This window comes from Phodopus roborovskii, unplaced genomic scaffold, assembly GCF_943737965.1.
Source record: "Phodopus roborovskii unplaced genomic scaffold, PHOROB, whole genome shotgun sequence".
Classification (NCBI taxonomy): Eukaryota; Metazoa; Chordata; class Mammalia; order Rodentia; family Cricetidae; genus Phodopus; species Phodopus roborovskii.
This window is the reverse complement of record NW_026125165.1, coordinates 152,367-175,134: the sequence shown is the minus strand read 5'-3', so window position 1 is coordinate 175,134 and position 22,768 is coordinate 152,367. Positions and strand designations below refer to the sequence as shown.

The following is a 22,768-nucleotide window of genomic DNA, read 5'->3' as shown; positions in this document are numbered from 1 at the left end:
ATTTGAAGTTCTTTATGTGTGCATGCTTTGCCTACATGTATGAATGTGTACTGTGTGCATGTCTAGTGTCCATAAGAGACCAGAAAGAGGGCGTTGGATTTCTCTGGATCTGGGTGGGCTTCCTGGTGGGTGTAAGCTCCCATGTGGTGTAAGCTCTTATATAGGTGCTGAGAACCCCACCTGAATCTTCTGCAGCAGCAAAAGCTCTTAACCACTAAACCATCTCTCCAGTCTTACATATGCTTATCAGAATAGAGGTTAAGAATATTGTCTTTCGTTTCGTGAGGCTGGATTCCAACATTGCCACTTACTGACTTGAACTGTTGACCTTAGCATACCGGAAAATGAGACTGTTTTATACACGTCATAGTTTTATGAGAACCTGGCAAGATAAATATGGACATGTGTCAAATAGAAAAAAAAATTAGTTCAATAAATAGTGTATCAGAACGCCAGGGTAGCCGCAGTTGCTTGAAGGCTCACCTGTAAAGAAAGTTTAGCCAAAGGGGTGCTTTTTGGCTCGGGGTGGTGATGATGACAGCTACTATATAAGCCCTAGGCCACATTTCTTCTCCTCAGACTCTTTGTTTTACTTGCCTTTCCTTCCAATTCTGGGGCCGCAGCTGGGCAGGGACCCTCTTCTCCAGCCTCAGCCTCATCCTTGGTGGGAGATTGTGAAAGCCGAGCGGGAACATTGTGTAGGCGGAACTCGAATGCAGCGGTGGGAGGCTTCCGGGGGAACAGCACCGGTGACGGGTCGGCGGAGACAGAAAAGCGCCGGACGCCCGGCTGATCATGGAAGCTTGACAACCTGCTGGCAGGCTCTGGGAGGCCGAGACATCGGCAGAAGGGACGGAGAGTCGGCGCGGACAGGTAGGGGGACGGCAAGAGGGCAGGCTCTGCTGGTCTTGGCTGGACCTCCCAGCTTCCTTCCCGCAGGCTTTGCCAAGAAAGCCGATAGCCACTCCGCCCCGCCCCGTGCAGGACGCCGGGAGGGTCCTCTCTGTGTGCTGGTGGCTAGGAGCAAACCCACTGGTACTGACGTCCACTCTAGCTTGTGACTGTCATCTTCCACGCGGTAGCTGCCCTCGATGCGCCCCTTCTCGTAGAGGCTGTTTCCTTTGACCCTTTTTGGTGCTTCAGAATAGCGTCTTCCCGAGACGGGAATTTATCTCCACTCGGTCCCTATCCGCCTCCTCGAGGAGCCTCCCACTTCAGAAGAAAAACATCGATCACCATCTTATTCCGTCCACGGTATCCGCACAGACTCTGCTTTTGAGATTGAGATCCTTTAGAGGGCACCCACGTTTCTCCCCATCCCAAACTCCTTTCCTACTGTGCGCCTTCCACTTAGTCTCTTGGCTGAGAGTCCCATCAGTCTTTTCAGTTGTGTCTGCTTGGGGGTGGGGCGAGGGCGGGGCGGACCAGGTTTTGTTCTCATTTTCTTACGTAGTCGTCTTCTCTCCTGTCTTCCTCTCCTCCCATTAGCGTTTTCTTCTTCCATTCCTCAGCTTTCCTATTTTCTTCTCAGAACTCTTTGTTTTCTAGCACTTCGGTTTTTCTGTTTCTCACAGGATCTTCTTAAGTAACCCTAAGTGAGGCAACGTACTTTTCCCAATGTCCTGAAAGGGTTCTTCTTTGACTTTTTTGCATCGTTCACACACACCCACTTTCTTTTATTTTGTCACACTCTTCAGTGTGTATCATTTCTGGAAAACAAATCTCATGTGGGATTCTTCTAGAGTCCATACACACAGAGATATATTTATATTACACAATTGATGAATTCTTCTGAACCTAATATCTTCACCATGACAATACAATATCTGCTTTGGAGGTTGAAGAGATGGCTCAGTTGTTAAGAGCACTGTCTGGCCAGGCAGTGGTGGCGCACACCTTTAATCCCAGCACTCGGGAGGCTGAGGCAGGCGGATCTCTGAGTTCCAGGCGGGTCTGGTCGAGTTCCAGGATAGCCAGGGCTACCCAGAGAAATCCTGTCTTGGGGGAAAAAAAAAAGAATACTGGCTGCTTTTCCAAAGGACCTGAGTTTGATTCCCAACACACACATGATGGCCTCACAACATCTGTTAACTCCAGTCTTTGGGGATCTGATACCCTCTTCTGGCTTCTGTGGACCAGACACAGAACATGGTATGCACATTCTTATGTGCAGACAAAATGCTTTTGTAGCTAAAATAAAATAAATTAATTAAAAACAATATCTGCATTGTTCTTCATATTCTGTTATTAAAATTTTGTACAAGTTCTGGAGTCATGTTTCTTAAAATGTCTTTATTGGGCTGGAGAGGTGGCTCAATCATTAAAGGCTAGCCTCACAACCAAAAAATGTCTGTGTGTCCCCAGGAGGCCAAAAAGATGCATTTTCTGACTTAAACAATGTATTTTCTAGATTTGAATTGTCCTTTTTTTCCTCCTTCCTTTCTCCCTCCTTCCCTCCCCTCCCTTTTTCCTTCTTTGAGACAATGTTTCTCTGTGTAACAGCCCTGGATGTCCTAGAACTCACACTGTAGACCAGGCTGGCCTCGAACTCAGAGAGACCCGACTGCCTCTGCCTCCCGAGTGCTGGGATTAAAGGTGTACACCACTACCGACCAGTTAGATCTGAATTATCATTGTTTAATTTTGTAATTATTTTCCCATTTTCCCATGTTGAAATGACTTTTTCCCCATTGCTGTGCAACCCAGTGCCTTGTATTGTGGTAGAATATTATTTTAAGATGTGTTACTTTTGTTTATGTTGTGGAACATTTAATGATGTAAAGATGTGTTTCTTTTGCTTATGCTGCATTTGTTTAACTCTGTGAAGCCGTGTTAGACCTGATGGTCTAATAAAGAACTGAATGGCCAATAGTAAGGCAGGAGAAAGAATAGGTGGGGCTGGCAGGCAGAAAGAATATATAGAAGGAGAAATAAGGGAGGAGAAAAGAAGTAGCAAGAGGAGGGGGAGGACGCCAGGACCCAGCCACCTAGCAAGCCACAGAGTAGAGAAACACAGGGAAGGCATACAGATTTAGGAAAGGAAAAGCCCAGAGGCAAAAGATAGATTGAATAATTTAAATTTAAGAAAAACTGGCAAGAAACAAGCCAACTTAAGGCCAGACATTTATAAAACTCTCACTCTCTGTCTCTCTCTCTCTGTGTCCAGTTTGGGGCCTGAGGGGATGGCCCCCAAAAAGCAAATAGTAAGATCAAAGAATTAAAAAAAAATTGTACCGTATGTTAAATATTGATTTAATGTGGAGCCCTTAAAATGAGGTTTTTGAGTAAATCAAGTGTGGCTCTTGTCTTCTTGTTTCTGATACGTGCCTAGCTGTAGGTGGGATTCTTTTTTTTTTTTATAAGGCCATTTTTTTATTTTAAGATTTATCATTTATTATGTATACAGTGTTCTGCTTGCATGTACTCCTACACACCAGAAGGCCATCATTACACATCAATACCATGTGGTTGCTGGGAATTGAACTCAGGACCTCTGGAGGAGCAGCCAGTGTTCTTAACCTCTGAGCCATCTCCCCAGCCAGGGATTCTTTTTTTTTTTTTTTTTTTTTCTTTTTTTCTGTTTAAATTTATGTGCATTGGTGGGAGGGTGTCAGATTCCCTGGAACTGATTTACAGACAGATGTGAGCTGCCATGTGGATGCTGGGAATTGAACCCAGGTCCAATGGAAGGGCAGCTAGTGCTCTTAACCACAGAGCCATCTCTCTAGCCCCTGTAGGTGGAATTCTAATGACACAAAAATTGTCTCTGTGCATGGGCAGTATTCTTTGACTCTTAACCAGAGCCTAGAAATGAGATAGATACAAAACACATATAAAGAAACTCCTCAGTGTCCTGGTCAGCTTTACAGACTTAGAAGGTGATGCTTCTGAGGGGACAAGTAGGAAAGTATCTTTCAGAAGGTGTGTTTCAGAACAGCTTCAGGATTGAGGACAAAATATCTCTAATGCCAGTGTGGTGAAGTATGCCCATTTCATGAAGTAGTTATTGTATCTAGATTCAGGGGGCTGTTTATGAAACTAAAGTGTTCTTGTGTCTGATCCAGCATTAAAATCATACTTTGGACAGGAGAAGGTGGTAGAATGACTGACCCATTTTCCTTTTGGACAGATCTCAAGACCAGAGAATGGCAGGTGAACAGAAACCCTCAAGCAACCTCCTGGAGCAATTTATTTTATTAGCCAAAGGTACCAGTGGCTCAGCCCTCACCACTCTCATAAGCCAGGTGCTGGAGGCTCCTGGAGTATATGTGTTTGGAGAATTGCTGGAGTTGGCCAATGTTCAGGAGGTAAGAATAGTTTTCAGTGTTTGTCTTCTCTATGCTGTACTTTTCTGATTCTCCAGGTTTCCAGCCAATTTTAGCATCAAACCTTGTGGACTTGTTTGGTGTTCATTGGAATTGGTGGGGAGATTAAGGGTAAGGTATTTTAGTTCTTTTATCCAGTGTTCCCTTAAACTTGGATAGTAAGAAAGTGTGAATGTCTTGACACAAGTGGTGTTGTTGCAGTCGGTTGGAGAGATGGCTCAGTGGTTAAGGGCACTGGCTGCTCTTCCAGAAGACCCAGATTCAATTCCCAGCACTGACCTGGCAGCTCACAAATGCCCCGTAAGTCTAGGGGGTCTAATACCCTCACACAGATATACATGCAGGCAAAACACTAATGCACATAAAAAATGAAATAATACAAAGAAAGAAAGAAAGAAGTTGGCAACTGAAATAGCAGGAGAGATTAGAATGATCGGAGGTCTCCAGGTTGTGAAACTGATGATGGATGTTGGGGCTGGAACTAAATTGATAAGGGACCACTTTTCATAGAAGGTAACATTGGGGGGGAAAAAAAGCCAGGCTGAGGTGGTGCACGCCTTTAATCCCAGCACTCAGGAGGCAGAGGCACTTGGATCTCTGTTCTTTGTGAGTTCAAGGCCAACCTGGTCTACAGAGCAAGTTCAAGGACAGGGTCTAAAGCTACACAGAGAAACCCTGTCTGGTAAAAATAAAAACAAAACAAAAACAATAACAAACAAAACAATTTGTGCTTCTCACTTTAGATATGAGTTGTTTTTGTTTTTTTGTTTTGTTTTGTTTCTTTTTGTTTTGTTTGGATGCAGCTGGACGTAGCTCCTGGTGTTCTTGGTGGTAGTAGTCTGCATATAGGATGTGATGGCATTAGTTAGGTAGTTTACCTTCATGGCCCACCGTGACACTGTTGCCATCTATTGTCAGCTTTATTGTCAGAACCAATTGTAACCTGAGATGTGGGCTTTCAGGTTATTGGGAGCTCAGTACTATTTGTCTGCCTATTTCTCTTGATTGGGAAACTAGAGTTAATGTGACTACCTCACACATGACTCTTCCTCCTATGATGACCAGAGATGGGAATGGAGCCACTGTTGTCATTTAAGAAAAGCAGCATGTGAGAGAAAGATGCCATGAGACAGGGTTTAAGCAGAGGGTTTGTTTTTTATTATTAGGGAAAGGGGTCATAAGAAGGGTAAAGGGGAGGGAGACTGGCCTCCAGGGACAGGAGCAGTAGGAGAGAGTAGAACAGAGAGAAGGAGAAAGAGAGAGGATGGGAGGTGGGCAGGACCCTTTTAAAAGGAAACATAGTGAATGTGCACAGGTGGTGCTTAGTGTCTGCAGCTGAGGGCGTATCCTGCCAGAACCCCAAGGACAGGCCAGTACAGATGCCTGAATACTAACAGCCACTTAATTTTAATTTCTTTCCTTTCCTTTTTTTCCTCTTTCCTTTTTCCTCTTTCCTTTTTCCCCTTTCCCTTTCCCCCTTTTCCTTTTCCTCTTTCCCTTTTCCCCTCCTTTTCCCTTTCCTTCCTTTCCCCTTTCCCTTCCTTTCCCCTTCCCTTCCTTTCCCCTTCCCCCTTCCTTTCCCCTTTCCTCTTCCCCTTCCCTTTCCCTTTCCCTTTCCCCTTCCCTTTCCTTCCCTTCCCTTCCCTTTCCTTACAGGATCTTGTTTGTGTTGTGGCCTTAAACTTAGCTGAAGATGAGTTGAACTTCCAGTCCTTCTGTTCTGGGATCATAGGCGTGTATAACCACATATGGTTTTATTTAGTGCTGAGGATTGAACCTAGGGCTTCATGCTTGCATGGTAGGCAATCACTGTTCCAATGAGCCACATTACCAGCCAAACTGACTTTTATTTTGTAAATTGTAAGGGTGTTTTGTTTGGTTAGTTTTTGTTTTTTTCAAGACAGAGTTTCTCAATGAAGTCCTGGTTGTCCTGTAGACCAGGCTGGCCTTGAACTCACAGAGATCTGCCTGCCTCTGCCCCCTGAGTGCTGGGATTAAAGGCTTGCACCAGCATTGCCCAGCTCAATTGTAAATTTTTATTTAACTCTTCCTTGTTATACTTTTGTTCTGGGAGGGTAAAGTCTTTTGTGCTCACCATTGCTTGCTTGGGCTTAGTATGTAGCCTGACATATAGTAGACTTTCAGTAAAGATTTGATCAATAATTCTCTGAGGATGATTTGGGAATTAGGCTTTTTTTTTTTTTTTTTTTTTTTTTTTTTTAATTTGAGACTGACTCTCATGTTTCCTAGGCTGGCCTTGAACCTGTTCCTCCTGCTTCCACCTACCATGTGCTGGGATTACATGAGAGTGCTACTGTGCTTGGCTAGACTCATTTTTCAATAGAAAAGCTGATCAGCTGTAGTGTGTTTCTTCAGATACATGAAAAACCTGAGTGAACATGCCAAGCAATTGTTTTTTTGACTGTTGAAAACTGGCTAAGAAGAAATGATGAACAAACAAGCTGGCAAGACTTAGCCAGTCAGAGAAGTTTTGGAGTATCTGCCTTAGAGAAAATAGTCTATTCCAGCTAGCTTTGAAAAGTAGGGATTGGATTCAGGGTTTTTACTGAATCTCTTCTGTTCTGACCCTGAGACTTGAGGACGTTTATGGTGACTTGAAAGAGCATCTTGAGGTTTATAAGGATGTTAGCACTCACACTGGTGCTTACTGGGGCTTAGCAAATCACCTTTATCTGCCTACTGTTTCTGTTGTTCCCGTTTTGAGCCAGGGATAAGCTAATTGCTTTTCAGCATTCTGAAATTGTGGATGCAATTACTGGAACTCTTTTTCAGATAGTTACAATGAATAGTGTTGTTCTTGTGTTGCTTCATGGACTTTGGTGAGTTGGAAGAGGTGGTGTGTATGTTACTGAGGATTGAACCTACAATATTCTACATGCTAAGCAGGTACTCTGCTACTGAACTATGTGCAAGCCTTCCTTTTACTTTATTTTGAGTCAGAGTTTTGCTAAGTTTCCCAACCCTGTAGTTCAGGCTGGCTTTGAGCTTGTGATCTCTTTCCTTTAGCTTTACAAGTAGCAGAGATTACAGGCCTGTGAGACTCAACTGCTCTTTGCATTTTCCCTGTGGATGTCATTTTGCCACCAACATAAGTGAAATAAATTAATGAACATTTTTATTTGACTCAGGGAAATAACTCTGTTTCAGTATAGCCTTTCTGTCACACCTTACTTACACTGTGTTAATATTGCCAGGGTTCATAGTTCATATTTAGTGATGAAACTTGGAACTAGCCATAGAGTTTGTTAAGATTTGATTGACAGTGGTATCACAGTACTAAGTTGGGGGCTGGCAAGATGGCTCAGTAGGTAAAGGTGCCACATAAATCTGATGACTTGAGTTTAATCTCAGAACCTTCATAAAAGTGGGAGGACAAAGTGGACTCCACAAAAGTTGTCCTGTGATTGTACACATGTGCACTGCATACATGACCACACATATACATCTTATGCACATCATACGCAGCAACAATAAAACAAACAAAAAGGATACCAAGTTGGTATGTAAACAGGTTCACCACACTCTTGTTTGTCCATTTGAGACACAAGTTCTCATTTTTAAGTCATCTAGGCTGGCTTTGAACTCAGTAGGTAGCTGAGAATGATGTTGAACTCCTGGTACTGCTGTGTCCACCTGTGAGGAATTACAGGCATGTGCTATGCAGTATGTATTGAACCTAGCTCCATATGCATGTTAGGCAAGACTCTCTCAGCCTTCAGTATTGTTTTTAAGGCAGGGAAGATCCTGAGAAGACTTGAACTGCTTCTAGTGCATGAAGCTTTGTGGTGGGAGTGGCTGGCATAGGTGCAGGGAGAAAGGGAAGAAGCTACATGAGCAACTTCTGTGTTGGTGCAAAATGTCTTCCTGAGGAAGGAAGAAGAGTCACTTTTGGACTTAAATACTCTTGTTTAGTTTTTCTCCCTACCTAATCAAATAGTACAGAAGAAATGGCCATGATATCTTTGGCATTTGGTCACATGTCTTCTATTAGGATATTGTAGTGATGAGTGGAAATTTGTTGTGTGGTAAACTTTTCTTTTCCTTCCCTCAGCTTGCAGAAGGAGCTAATGCGGCATATTTGCAGTTGCTGAACCTGTTTGCCTATGGAACGTACCCAGATTACATAGGTGAGTTGGTTAAGATCCTTCAGAAGATTTTAAGATTGTCTTAATTGTTGAGCTGTTTGTAGGGTAGTTAAGGTTTGAGTTATAATGTGTGGGTGTGGGCAGAGTAGGTAGGTCTAATTATTGACTTGACTGTGTCTCTGTTTTCTGTGTTTTGAAGGTAACTTCACAAAAGGATTTCCCTGATAACCTTTTAATTTTCTAGGCATAAAATGGGGGTTATGTGTGTGTGCATCTATGAACAGAGCCCTTTTTTATTTTCTAGATCAGTGTCTTGAGAACTAGTGTTTGTGGGGCACCCAACCAGCAAAATAATCCAGTGGTTTATTTTATTTTTTGAGACCTCTTACTCTTACATCTTACTATGTAGCCCTGACTGGCACAGAACTCACTACACGGAACAGGCTGGCTTTGAACTGTACAGAGATACACCTAACTCTGCCTCTTGAGTGAGGAAACTAAAGGCATACTTCATCATACCTGGCAGTCCAGGGTTTTAAATGTCATCAAGTTTTTTGAGAGGTGCTGGTGAGATAGCTCACCCGGTAAAGGCACTCCATACGAAGCCTGACTGACTAATGCCTTGAGTTCAATCTCTGGGACCCACATGGTAGAAAGAACTGACCCCTGCAGGTTGTCCTCTGACCTCTACAATGCACACTTGTGGTATGTGCATACAAGCACGCACACACACACACATACACACACACAAACATACATACACATTTTAAAAAAAAATTCTTGTTATGCTTTCTTTGTTGAGATAGGGTTATGTATAACATAGGATGGTCTTGACCTCAAAACTTTCCTGCTTTATTCTCTTGAGTGCTGAGATTATAAGGATGAACTACCATGCCAAACTTGAATGTTACCAAAATAAGATTACTATATTGTAGAAAATTTGGAAAATAATAAAACAATATATACCATGAAGTTACCATTAGCATTATGATGCTAGGTGTTTATTTTTTTTCCCCTTTTGCTTGTTTCGTGTTATATAGGTGTAATTAGACTATGTATGCAGCCTTTCCCAGGTCTTTGCCCAATCCATATTTAAGGTATTTGATTTTTTTTTTTTTTTAAGTCTGAGTCTTGCTGACTTCAAACTCTGGATTCTTCTGCCTTAGCCTCCCAATTTCTCATTTTACATATGTGCTATCATCTCTTCATTCATTTTTACTGTCTCATAGGAAACCACTATTCCACTGAGCTACATTCCTAGCCCATTTGGATGTTTTTATTTTAATTTACTTATTTTTTTTTGTTAAAATTTTTATACAACATATTTTAATCATATTCTTTGCCTTCCAACTCCTCCTAGATCCTCACTACCTCCCTATCCACTCAACTTCATGTTTTTTTCCTCTCTATCTCTCTCAAAAAGAAAAAAACAAAAATAAAAACCAACATAAAAACAAAAAACAATAAGATAAAAAAATAAGACAAAGCAAAGCAAAAAGCTTAAAAAAAAAAAAAACCATGGAGTCCATTTTGTGTTGCCTCCCTACTTCTGGGTTTGGAATCTGCCCTGGAGTACGGTTGGTATATTCAGTGACAGACCATTGGAGAAAACTCATTTTCCCCTTTCCCAGCAGGCATCAGTTACTTAGGTGTGAGCCCTTGTGTCTGTTTTCCCTCTCAGTATTGGATTTCATCTGGTTTGAACCTGTGCAGATTTTGTGTCGGTCTTTGTAAGTTCATATGCACATCAGTCATGTTCTGTCTGGATGATAGCATTTCCTTGGAGTAGTCTACCACTTCTGACTCTGAAAGTCTTTCCACCTCCTCTTCTGCATAGATCCCTGTACCTTGATGGGGGAAGAGTCTGATGCAGACAACCCCTTTGGGACAAGTGCTTTCAAGTCTCTCTCCCTTTGCACATTGTCCAACTGTGGGTCTCTGTGTTAATTACCATCTATTGCAAGAAGAAGCTTCTCTGATAGGGCACTTGAATGGTTTTATTATAATCATAAATCGGGAGTGGACTGGCAAGATGTTTCAGTAGATGATAGCACTTGCTGTGCAAGGCTGACAACTTCTGTTCAACCCTGACTCTGGAAAGTTGTTCTCTCATCTCCACATGCACATTGTAGCATGGATGTGCTCACACATACACATCATACACACCCACACAATAATAGTAAATAAAATATTAAGAAACATTAAATAATTGGGAGTGAGGTACTTGCATATCCAAATGTTACCTTTATTCCTAATTACCTTTTTTTCCTGTCTTTCTTAGTTTTCCTTTCCTTTCATCTCCTCTTCTTCCCCTCTCCTGGGCAGAGAGAGTATGAAAGTAGCCTGCTATTCAAGAGACCCTCTCCTGTCTCTTTGGCATTCCTTCCTTTCTCATTGACCACTTCTGCTTACTCTGTGTTGCTGTCTGGTTGAAGAGTGTGCTGCTTCTGGGTACATGACATTTCTCTGACCTGTTCTTTGTTCTGACGAGTATATTTTCTCACTGTCTAAGGAGGCAGCATTGCACAGATTCTGGAGCCAGACTGCCTGCATTCGATTCTAGCTCCACTTCTACTAGTTGTGTGTCTTTTAGTCGATTAAATGATCTCAATTTCCCTACCTGTAAAATGAGTAATTTTGTCTTTTTTTTTTTTTTAAATTTATTTATTTATTATGTATATAGTGTTCTCCTACAGATCAGAAGAGGAGGGCATCAGATCTACTTATGGATGGTTGTGAGCCAACATGTGGTTTCTGGTAATTGAACTCAGGACCTCTGGAAGAGCAGCCAGTACTCTTAACCACTGAGCCATCTCTCCATCCCCTTGCTTTATTTTTCAAGGCAGGGTTTCTTTGTGTAGCTCTGATTGCCCTGGAATTTGTTCTGTAGACCAGGCTGGCCTTAAATTCACAGAGATCCACCTGCCTCTGACTGGAATTAAAGGCATGTCATTCCATGTCCCATGTTCCCTGTCCATCTGTCCTTCCCAGCTGATGGTGCACACCTTTAATCCCTGCATTCAGGAGGCAGAGGCAGGTGGATCTCTGAGTTCAAGTCTAGCCTGGTCTATGGAGTGAGTTACAAGATAGCCAGGACTACATGAAGAAACCCTGTCTCCAAAAACCAAAAGCCAAACAAAACAAAACTCAATGTCTTGGAATCCAGAATTATGGTTGTGGAGTGGCTATGAGGATGAGCTGCATGTGCACATGCATGAATGGATCTGGGCATGCACTGTATGCCATGTGACCATGGTGACTGTCATGTGTAGCTGCAACTATGACCATTAATGTAATTACTAAAATTTTGTTCATCCCTCAAGGTCCATGAAACCTTTTTGTTTTTGTTTTTGTTTTTTTTTTTTTTTGTACCTGCCAAATGAAATTTGTTTGTTCTTTCTCTGTCTCCTTTTTTCTTTTCTTCTTTTAGTTAGCCTCTGTGCCTTCTCTGCCCTCTACCTATCTCTTCTGGTAGTTTTAACTTTGCATTTGTAGCTATTGCAACATCCGATTGTAAGACTGAGGCTGGACATGGTGGCTTACATCTGTAATCCCAGCACTTAAAGGCAGAGGCAAAAGCAGGTGGATCAGGAATTCAAGGTTATCCTTGACTACATAATGAGTGTCAGGTCAGCCTATGTTACATAAAACCCTGTCTCAACTCCTTTTTCCTCAACAACAACAATGATCTACAATAAAACAAAACAAATCTAAGGGTTATGAGTTATGCCACTCCACATAGTTGTGGTGCAGCCCCGGACAAAGCCCTGAGTCTTATTCTTCCTTGATTCCCCGATTCGCTGTAAGACATATGTGCATTGCACATAACATGCTCAATGAAGGTCTGTTGAACTTAATTGAGCTTCACAAGGGGCACCAACAGTCTTCCATTAAGATAGCTCATCATGTCATTTTATTTGTTCATATCTGGCTTTCATACTAAACGCCTGTGTAGAGACTGAGTCTTTGCTCTCTGGGAGCGTATGATCTCCCAGAGAAGGTAGGGGCTGCCGAGTGAGTGTCTGTGAGTGAGTGAGTGAGTGCACAGTCATGGCAGTGACCTAGTAGTAGATTTGGTGGTGGTGGTGGTGTGGGTTGATGAGCTTATCATAAAAGTAAGTCCTAATTTTATTTTGTATATTGATTTTTGTGGTGGGTGGGACTGAGCAGCCAACAAGGAGAGCCTGCCAGAACTGAGTGCAGCTCAGCAGAACAAGCTGAAACATCTTACCATCGTGAGTTTGGCATCAAGAATGAAGGTATTGTCCCAAACTTTCCTTGTCTTATCTGAACCCCAGCTCAGGTATCTTATTGAAATCAATGAAAGAACCTGCAGCTAGTCATATCCTAAATGTATGAAATGTACTTGGCAGATAAAAAGGTAACAACTAGGGACTGGTGAGATGGCTCTGTGGTTAAGAGCACTGACTGCTCTTCCAGAGGTCCTGAGTTCAATTCCCAGCAACCACATGATGCTTCATAACCATCTGTAATGAGATCTGGTGCCCTCTTCTGGCCTACAGGGATTCATACAGACAGAACAGTGTATACATAACAAATAAATAAATATTAAAAAAAATAACTAAGATTTGTGGACGTTCACGCCTCATTCTGTTTTGGAAAAGCAAACCCAACATTCATTGATTGATTCATCAGGTCTCTGTTCTGGCATGCGATGGGTTTCATGCAGGTAAAGCACTTTGCCAGATTAGCAGGAGCCCACAGCTTGCCTGCTTTCAAAAGATAAATCTATAGCAAGTATCTTTTTTTGACTGTTCTTATTAATGGGCTACCCACTCTCTCACTGTGTGGTCCAGGCTATCCTCATTATATAGCACAGGTTGACCATACAATCATGGCAATCTTCCTGCCTCAGCCTCACATGTGATGGGTTACAGGTGTGTCACACCATGCCAGTCCTTAGTAAGCCTTCTTATAGCAAGTTAACAACTTCTTGAATTTCCTAGTGTGCTAAATTCATTGCACTCATGCTAAAGGAAAGGCTTGCTATGTTTGGCTAAGTAGATTTTTACTTATTTTGTGATACTGAGGTTGAACTCAAGGATTGTGCAAGTACTTAGGCAAGTACTTTTTATTACTGAGCCACAACCACTAGTCCAGTCCTTTTTTCTTTTGAGACAGGGTTTTACTGTGTAGCCCTGACTGTTCTGGAATTTGTTCTGTAAACCCGGCTGGCCTCGAACTCAAGAGATCCACTTGCCTCTGCCTCCTGAGTGCTTGGATTAAAAGTGTGTACCTGCCTAGCAAGGTAGATATCTATTCTGTTTTTCTTTGGGATTGTCAGGGTAAACTGCATTAATTGGATTTTTTTTTTTCTTGCCTTATGTACTAAATTTATTTTTATTTATTTAGTTTTCATATGCCAGCGTTAGGCCCTATGCTTTCAAATTCCACCACACCATAGCTGCAGGTTTTCTGCCTCAGCCAATTTAGAAGAAACCTTGCAGCCAGTATGTTGCAGCTTTTAACAGAGAAGGGCCAGACTCTATTAGTTTATAGTTGGTTTTGGCTTACCTCTTCCTTACCTGTGTCTGTCTCTGTGAGAATATGCCTTTGACAAGGTGTCTTTTTCTCCTTTATGATCAAGAGCTGTGTGTTTGTTCCTAGATTGTCTTTTCCTTGTTAAAATAATTGTATCTGATCTAATCATGGATTTCTGGTTGTCAGCCTAGTATTTTGGGTGGGGAGGCTCCTCCTGCCTTTTCGTCCTTTCCTCCCTCTCTCGTTCTAGAGATTAACTCGGGAATTGGAACTCCGTGCCTTGAGCATGTTTGTCTTGTGCTCTACCGCTGGGCCACACTTGTGGCCTAGCCTGCCCTATTTTCTTGGTGGATGGGGGCGCAAGTACCTTCTTTCCTGATCATGGGCTTCCAAGCATGCTAACCAGTAGGAAGACCAGTTTCTTCTTTTGAAGCCTTCATTTGATACCCATCCACCATCCCTAGAGAGTGTGCTTTAGTCCATAAAAAAACCCTCTAGGTATGCTTGCTGTGTTTCTACTTATTTAATCATTTTATTTCTAAACTAGTTCTGATATCTCAGTATTTAGATACTGTTTTTTTTTTTTCCTTTGTGTGAAGGGCTGTTATTGGAGAGTTGATATTGGTTGCAAGAGTTTGAGATTTTGTGTTGTTGGTGTGGGTGCAGTTTGTTGTTTGTTTTGTTTTGTTTGGCATCTGTTTGAGGCTTGCAACCGTTCAGCATTTTATGCAGTCTTCAAGCCTCCATAAGGTGGCAGTGTAGCACATACTTTCCTGTGGAAGGCATGTTTAGCATCTGTCAGGTATGGATATGGAGGTTGAGAGCTGGGTAAATTCCATGATAGAGAACTAGGAAGGTGTTTTCTTGGTTGCTGTAAGATCTTATTTGGGTGTCACAGATTCCAGTTCTTATTTATCCACCTCCTGTTGTCTTAGATATTGCCTGCATCGCCTAAGTACAGAGAGACAGCTATTGCCTGTGTGGGTAATACTTGAATATTTTTGTTTTGTTTTTTTCCATGCTTGTCAAGTGGTTTTTATAACTGTTGTATGACCTATCCACAGTGTATCCCTTACTCTGTGCTGCTGAAGGACCTGGAGATGAGGAATCTCCGGGAACTAGAGGACCTTATCATTGAAGCTGTCTACACTGACATCATCCAGGGCAAGCTGGATCAGCGAAATCAGCTCCTGGAAGTGGATTTTTGCATTGGCCGTGACATCCGAAAGAAAGATATCAATAATATTGACAAGACCTTGCATGAGTGGTGAGGCTGGGCGATGGAGGGAAGCTTCCAGTATGCCCTTTGTGCCTCTCTTTGCAAAACTGTGACCTTCAGAAGTCAGCCAAGGGTTTGTGGTAGGCCTTGTGGGCAGCCAGGAAAACTGGGACCATAGGATACAGAGACAGAGAGTAGGGTTGCATTTGTAACTACAGCTGTGTGGCATAGGAATAATTCCAGCCTTCCTCGTGTCTGGGTTATAAAACTGACTTTAAATGCAGCAGGGCTGTTTAACAGTGGCCTATAAACCATTCATGTGGAGATGCAGGTAGACTCTCTGCATCCTAACTGTGTGGCACTAAGTATGTACTTTCCAGACAAACTCAGTTTGTAAGTTCAGGAAGTTAGTGTTTTTCAGTAACTTGTGAAGCTAGTTAGAGCTGGTGACATTGTAAGGGATATATCAGTGAATGGGCCTTTGTGATTTGGAACACAAATGCATAGACTATTTGACAATTGTCTGAGTATATAAAGAATAGGCAACTGAGTATGGTAGTCCATGCCTATAATCCCAGCCCTCAGCATCCTGAAGCAGAAGGATTATGAGTTGGAGGCCAGTTGGAGAATCTAGTTTTCAACTGATCCCCTGCCTCCAAAAAGTAAATGAATTTAGGAAAAGAACTGGGACTTATTTCAGTGGAATTTGATATTTGCAAAAGTGATTACATGTTCTATAAGGATTTGCTGTGGGATTTAAATGATTTGGAACTTATGAAGCCAGAGCTTCTTAGGGAGCCATGAGGAAGTTTTGAGGGAGAGAGCATTATTGGAAGTGCGGAGAGTGTCCCAAATAGGCTCAAGGCATGCTGTATGTCATTAGGCAGAGTGAACAACTTTATGCTGGGAGGTAGGGAAACTTGTTTTTATTTATTTATTTATTTTTGGTGGGGAGGGGGTGGCAGGGACTTGTTCTGTAGCCCAGCATTGCCTGGGACTATGGATCCCAGGTTTGTGGGATACGTGGTTTAAATCTAGTTTAAGGTTTGCCCTAAACTCTGTCTCTGCCTCCCAAGTGCAGCCACACCCAGGTTTTTTTTTTTTTTTTAAAGATTTATTTATTGGTGGTACATGCCTTTAGTTCCTCAGAAGGTAGAGGCAGGCAGATCTCTGAGTTGGAAGCCAGCCTTGTCTACAGAATGAGTTCCAGAATAGCCAGAGCTATGCAGAGAAACCCTGTCTCAGGACTAAAATAAAAAAAAAAGAATGCATTTATTTTTATAAGTGTCTTCCTTTCATGTGTAGAAGTGCACTGTGCGTTTATCTAATGCCTGCAGAGGTCAGAAGAGGGCATCAGATTGGATCCCTGGAACTGGAGTAATGGATGCTTGTGAGCTTGTGCATGGATGCTGGGAACTGAACTTAGATCCTCTGTAAGAGCAACAAGTGTCCTAACCATTGAGCTATCACTTCAGCCACTAAAAGAGACTCTCAGAATTCCTATTCAAGTGTTAGAGGTAAATTATAAACCCTGAGACATAAGTACACATATGGGAAAATGTTGGACCACATGAATAGTAGTAGGCAGTATGTGAATATTCATTATATTACATTTGTAAAACTATTTCTGAGAAAGGATCTCAGTTTGTAGACCTGGTTGGTGTTGACCAATTTAACTCAGAAATCTGTCTGCCTCTGCCTCTGTTTCCTGAGTGCTGGGATTAAGGGTTGTGTCACCAAGCCCAGACCGGTTTTTAAAATTTTTAAAGAAAAAGTGGGAAAATAAAAGTGAGAAGTTGTTGGTTACTAGAAAATAGCTTCAAATTCTGAAGCAAAAGGCAATCTCTAAAATAGTATGCTTTTAGAAAATGTATTTTTTCTGTTGTAGAGAGGGAGCAGTCAGTGTTACCTGTAAAGTTTGTCCCTCCTTCAGTCTTAGTCTGTACAGCCGTTTCTTCTGGGCTGCCAAGACTGGAAACTGGAGCTGTATTCCAAGAAACTGCCCCAAGTCACTGTATCTGTGAACTTGTCTGGAAGGAGGAAGGGACTGGGGGCAGCCATTTGGCTTCAGTGCCATTTATGCCAGGGTGTTTCCATTGCAGGTGTGATGGCTGTGAGGCAGTTCTGTTGGGCATTGAACAGCAAGTTCCTGAGAGCCAACCAGTACAAAGAGAACCACCACCGGACTCAGCAGCAGGTGGAGGCAGAGGTAAAGAGAGGGGACATTTGTTCTTCTCTTTAGGGTGTGCCTGGATATTACTGTGCAGTGTTTTTGTTTTTGTCGTGTGCTTTTGTGTGAATGCAACAAATAGCCCCTAAATATGCCTTGGGTTTGGTACTGGAATGTAGGGGTTTAGGCAGAGATTATAGGAAGTGTAAATCTCCAGTGTGCGACACTTTGCAGCTACTAGGAAGAGAAATGTTGGAGATGTGCTTTTAAAGATGGATAGATAGAGCTGGAGAGCTGGCTCAGCAGTTAAGTGGATTCACTGCCCTTGCAGGACCTAGGTTTGGCTCTCAGGACCCACATGGCAGCTCATCACCTGAAACTCTAGTTCCAGGGGACCCAATGCCTTCTTCTGGCCTCCGTGGCTCTCACATGTACACAGATGTACGCTCAGGCACACTCACATACACATAAAATAAAATTAATTATTAAAAAATATTGAAATTTGAAAGAAATGTGAGGAAAGGGCAAGTTCATACCAGTTAAAATAACCTATTAAAGTACTAGCTTTTCTTTTCTTTTCTTTTCTTTTTCTTTTTTTTTTTGAAACAGGGTTTTTTTTGTGTAGTCCTGGCTGTCCTGGAACTTGCTTTGTAGACTAGGTTGGCCTAGAACTCACAGAGATCTGCCTGCTTCTACTTCTGCTTCCCCCAGTGCTGGAATTAAAGGCATGTGACACCACTACCTGGCCCTAAGTACTAATTTTTTTAAAAAAATTAATTAATTTTTTTAAATTTTATTTTACAAACCCATTCCAGTTCCCCCTCCTCCTTTCCTCCTATCTTTCCCTCCTCAGAGAGTCAACAAAGTCTGTCATATTGTGTTGAGTCAGGACCAAGGCCCCTCCCCTCTGTATCTAGGCTGAGCAAGGTATAGGGAATGGGCTCCACAAAGCATTTGATGCACTAGGGATAAATCCTGGCTCCATAAGTACTAGCTATCTAGTAAACTTGTAGATCAATGTAGGACAGAGGGCAAAGCATGGAGCCTTGTTGATGGCTCTTATCATCCCCTGGCTGAGCCATGCTTCAGCTTATGGCATCCTTACCTGAACTCATGTCTACAAAGAGCAAAGGGGATTCTGTCATAACCTCCTGTGGTGTTGCTTCTCTTATGCTCGACTCAGAGTTATAACCATTTTCTCAACTGAGTAGGTGAGATATATTTTTTCCATTTGTCCTTAAATTACATTTCTGGTGAGTTGTGCTTTCTAGAGCCTCCCTCCGAGTTCAGTCACCTTATGACAAACTGCCTAAGAATTCTCTCCTGTTAGCCCCTTTATAGAAATAACATTATTTAAATATAGTTCGGCGTACCTGGGGGAGACATGACACAGTAGTAGCATTCCAAGGCCTTGCAGTGTCTCTGAGCAGGCATCTGGAGGGAGAAGAGTCATGGCTGGCAACACCACAAAGCCCCTCTTCATTACATTTGCCTTTGGAATCTATTTTTCTTTATATTTGAATGTGCCTGTGTATGGTGTTCTGTAGAATGTTAATATATAGCTATTGTTGCATATTTACAAAATAGGCTGTGTTCCCCTCACATAGGTAATAGAACAAGAGTAAGTGCTATTTTTTTATTGTGTAGAAAATCCCTCAGGAGTTAAGTTGTTAGAGTGTGCTAAATCCATGCCTCCTGGGTACCAAATAGAGAGTAATTCTCACCATCGCTCACATCTCCATAGCATTTTCTGTGGGCTTGATTTCTGTTTGCTTTTTTTTGCTTTTGCTTGCTTTTTAAAATTCATTCCAGGCTGGCTTCAAGCTTCCTATCCTCCTGACTTAGCCTCTGGAGTACTGGGACTATAGTTACCTGTCAACACAACTATCTCCCACACCTGCCCCAAGCTCTCCCCCCTTCCCACACACCCAAAAAAAGCAATTTCCTCCCCTGGGGAGCTCTTTTGTCTCTTTCTTGTCTTTAGGGTCTCTGGTCTCTGATCTCTGAAACTATCAGGCTACAATTTGTTAACAGGTGCGCCCCACTGAGAAATTCCTGATGCCTGCCTGTGCTTTGAAAAGCTCTATGAACTCTAGGTTTCCCAGGTGTGGGTGGGACAGAGGTAGCCTCTAAACCAGTCCCCCGAGGAAGGAAACCTGAAAGATTCAGGCCAAAGAAGACACAAATGTGGGAGTACTTGTTATCAAATGGGATCAAAAGATGATGGTACAGACGACTGGGTACCTTAAAGTCTTTGAGGCTAAAATGGGTTTAGCTGGTAGCCCTGCCTGGTAGCCATTCTTGAGTCCTGGATATGAGTATCCACACTCAGTCCAGTACTGCTGGCAGAAACATTAGTTGTCATTGTCTTTCTATCTGCCACCCATTTTCTCCCTTTGTGTGTATATTTGTGGGTACAGGTGCACAGCACACCACCTCAGGTGTCATTCCTGGGTACTCTCCTACTTTTTTTTTGGAAACTGAGTCTCTCATTAGCCTGGAAATCTCCAAGTAAGGCCAGGCTGACTGGTCAGTGAGGACCAGGGATCTGTCTCTGCCACCTGAGCACTGGGATGGTAAATGTCTTCTATTATGCTTGGTATTTTGTGTATGGGTTAATAATTCAGGTCTTTGTGCTTGCAAAGTGAGCACTTTACTTGACATGTGCCTTAGCCTATTAGGTGGATTTTTAAAAAGCAGAGTTGTGATTTTTATTAATTAAAAGACTATCTTTTAGACATGGTCTCACTATGTAGTTCTGGCTAGCCTAGAATTCACTATGTACATTAGGCTGGCCTTGAACTCACATAGAACTGCCTACCCTCATATCCCCATTATTAGGATTAAAGGCATGTGCCATCATGTCTGGCCAAAGACATTTAAAAAAGATTTCACTTTTATTTATGTGTCTATCGTGTGTCTGTATGAGTGTATACCACATGTATTTGGGTACCTGAGGAGGCCAGAAGAGGTTGTCGGATCCCTTGCAACTATGGGAGGTTATGAGTTGCCAGATGTGGACGCTGGGAACTGGACTAGATCCTTTGCAAGAGCAACAAGTGCTCTTACCTGTTGAGCTATCTCTTCAGCCTCAATCTGAAAAAACTTTTGAACATCAGTAAAATGTATCCCCAAATCCTGAAAAGCACTGAAATCTGAGACACCCCAGGTTTGAGTCAACCTACATAGTAATACTGATTCATTATGTAACTTGCATCCATTTTGATCTGGAAAGCATACTCTAAGATGTTCCCACAGTGTGCGAAGGTAAATAGAAGGCTGTTTATACTAGTACCAAACACTAATTCTTAAACTAGAAACAGTGGACTGGGGAGATGGCTCGGCAGGTAAGGATGCTTGTTGTTCTTCCAGAGGACTCAAGTTTAGTTCACAGCACCATGGGTGACTCACAGCCCCCTGTAACTCCAGCTCCAGGGGAACTGATGCCCTCTTCTAGCCTCTGGGGCCAGCTTCCCAGGTCCTAGCTCCACCCATGTTTCTGCTGAACTCATTTCCATCTCATCTATGAGCAGCCTGTTTATCTTCCCCTGGTTCTCTGAATATCATTTTAGATTGTGTTGCAGAGGATCTGAGCTGCTTCTCTGGGTGGCCCTTATAGTGAGAACAGGACTTGGTGAGTTTCAGGTGTATATAGGCAGGTCACACAAGTTTTGTTTCTCCTTCCAGGTTAGTAACATCAAGAAGACACTCAAAGCAACAGCATCCTCCTCAGCTCAGGAAATGGAACAGCAGCTGGCTGAGCGAGAGTGTCCCCCTCATACTGAGCAGAGGCAGCCCACTAAGAAGATGTCCAAAGTGAAAGGTCTGGTCTCCAGCCGCCACTAGGGCTGGCTGGGGCAGCTGGCACTCACCAGGCCTGGGTCAGGTGGGGAGGGGACACCCAGGGCCTATTCCTCCCCTCTCTACCTGCAGTGAGTTCCAGACCTGCCCACCCTCACCAGTACCTCCCCATCCATTGGTACCATTGTGGAAAATGATTGCTCCTCCTCCTTCACCTCCCTTCCCTAGTTGTTCCCTTCAGACTCAGGGGCTCAACGGATGCCATCCTCACAGGGTCCGACACTGCCCAGCTTCCCTCCAGGGGTTCCTGTCTCTGTGTGTGGGCTACCTCCCTCCCAGTCGTTGTTTTGCTCCGTGTCATTTTGTCAGGCTGGTTCTGAGCTGGAGGCAGTTTATCCAGCCCTGAGGGATGACTGTGGAGGAGGCTTCTCTCTGAGTGAAGAGGAGGCCTTGCTTCTCCAGCCCCATGTACCACAGTACCCACAATGGTGCAAGTGTCTAGTCAGGTAGCCACAGTGTTCCCCTCTCCTGCCTTACTCCTGTTGGCAGCGCCAGTTCAGGCTGTGGAGGGATGTGGTGCTGGGCTCTGTTTACTAAACCTTTGGGTTTTCAGCCTCCTAAGCCCAGCCAGGATCTCTCATCAAGTTGGGAGCACTGGGCTGACTAACCTCTGGTGTCTGATACAAGTGGAGGGTGCTTGGGGTCTGTGGGTAGCAGAAGGTGTTTCTCCGGGCTTGTCCTCAGCTGGCCACTCCTCCTGCTGTCTTTGACTGCTCAGCACTTAGGCCCAGTTGCCCACTGGGATTGTCTGCCAACATTTGCTCTCCTGAGATCTTTCATGCCTCCTGGCTGCCCTTGGGATAGGAATGGCGATGCCGAAGCCCCTCAGACTGGTGAATGACCATTGCTGCTTCTTTCTCCTTCCTTCCCGCCCCTCCTTGGCTGGTGACCTGAGTCCTCTAATGACATCATACTCCTGGCCAGAGAAAAGGACTTGACTAGACTTTCTGAACTTGAACAGTTTCAGGTTATATTTTAATTTTTTTTTTTTTTTGTACAGGTTGATTCTAATACATTTCAACATGCTTTTTTCTCCTTTTGTGTCAATATTTGTTATAGTCCAATCGCCGGGGATTTCTCACCTGGTTCAAGTGTATGTGTGTGTGTGTGTGTGTGTGTGTGTGTGAGTGAGTGTGTGTGTGTGTTTCATTTTGTTTTCCTAAGAGGAGGTGGAGGCCCTGAACTGATTTATACTTCATTGAGGAAAAAGCACATTTTAGAAAAAGAAAAAAGAACAAAAGTGTAGATTTGGCATACGTGACTGTGGATTATGGGGTTGTAAGGGTGGGTTAGGAGAGCGGTAATTTGGGTGGTTTAGAGAATATGACTCTGTTTTTTAGTAGCATGGTTAAAAAGTGGATTGATCCAGTGTTAAAAGTATTGTTTTCCTTTTTTATGCTGGTCCATGTGCTGATATAACACTATGCCTAACCAGAAGTTAAGTTTGATTCCTAAAGTGTATCTGGTGAATCCCCAGAACACATCTCTGTAGGAGAGGGGTCCTATTCTTAAATAAATGTGGCACTCCCTGCATCCCATATCCTCACTGGAAATTCATTACTTAGGTCTTGGATGCATCCTGTGG

The 22,768-nt window shown here is 43.0% G+C and overlaps 1 protein-coding gene across 1 annotated transcript; it reads left to right on the top strand.

Moving 5' to 3' along the window:
• Positions 1 to 1,003: 1,003 nt before the first annotated feature.
• On the top strand, positions 1,004 to 22,218 carry LOC127226380 (COP9 signalosome complex subunit 7b-like). The gene is given in 8 exon segments (XM_051190365.1): positions 1,004 to 1,254; positions 4,130 to 4,307; positions 8,398 to 8,473; positions 12,602 to 12,690; positions 14,998 to 15,200; positions 17,255 to 17,300; positions 17,302 to 17,361; positions 21,010 to 22,218. Coding segments are annotated over 7 exon segments (795 nt in total). The 5' UTR covers positions 1,004 to 1,254; positions 4,130 to 4,145; the 3' UTR covers positions 21,169 to 22,218.
• Positions 22,219 to 22,768: the final 550 nt, after the last annotated feature.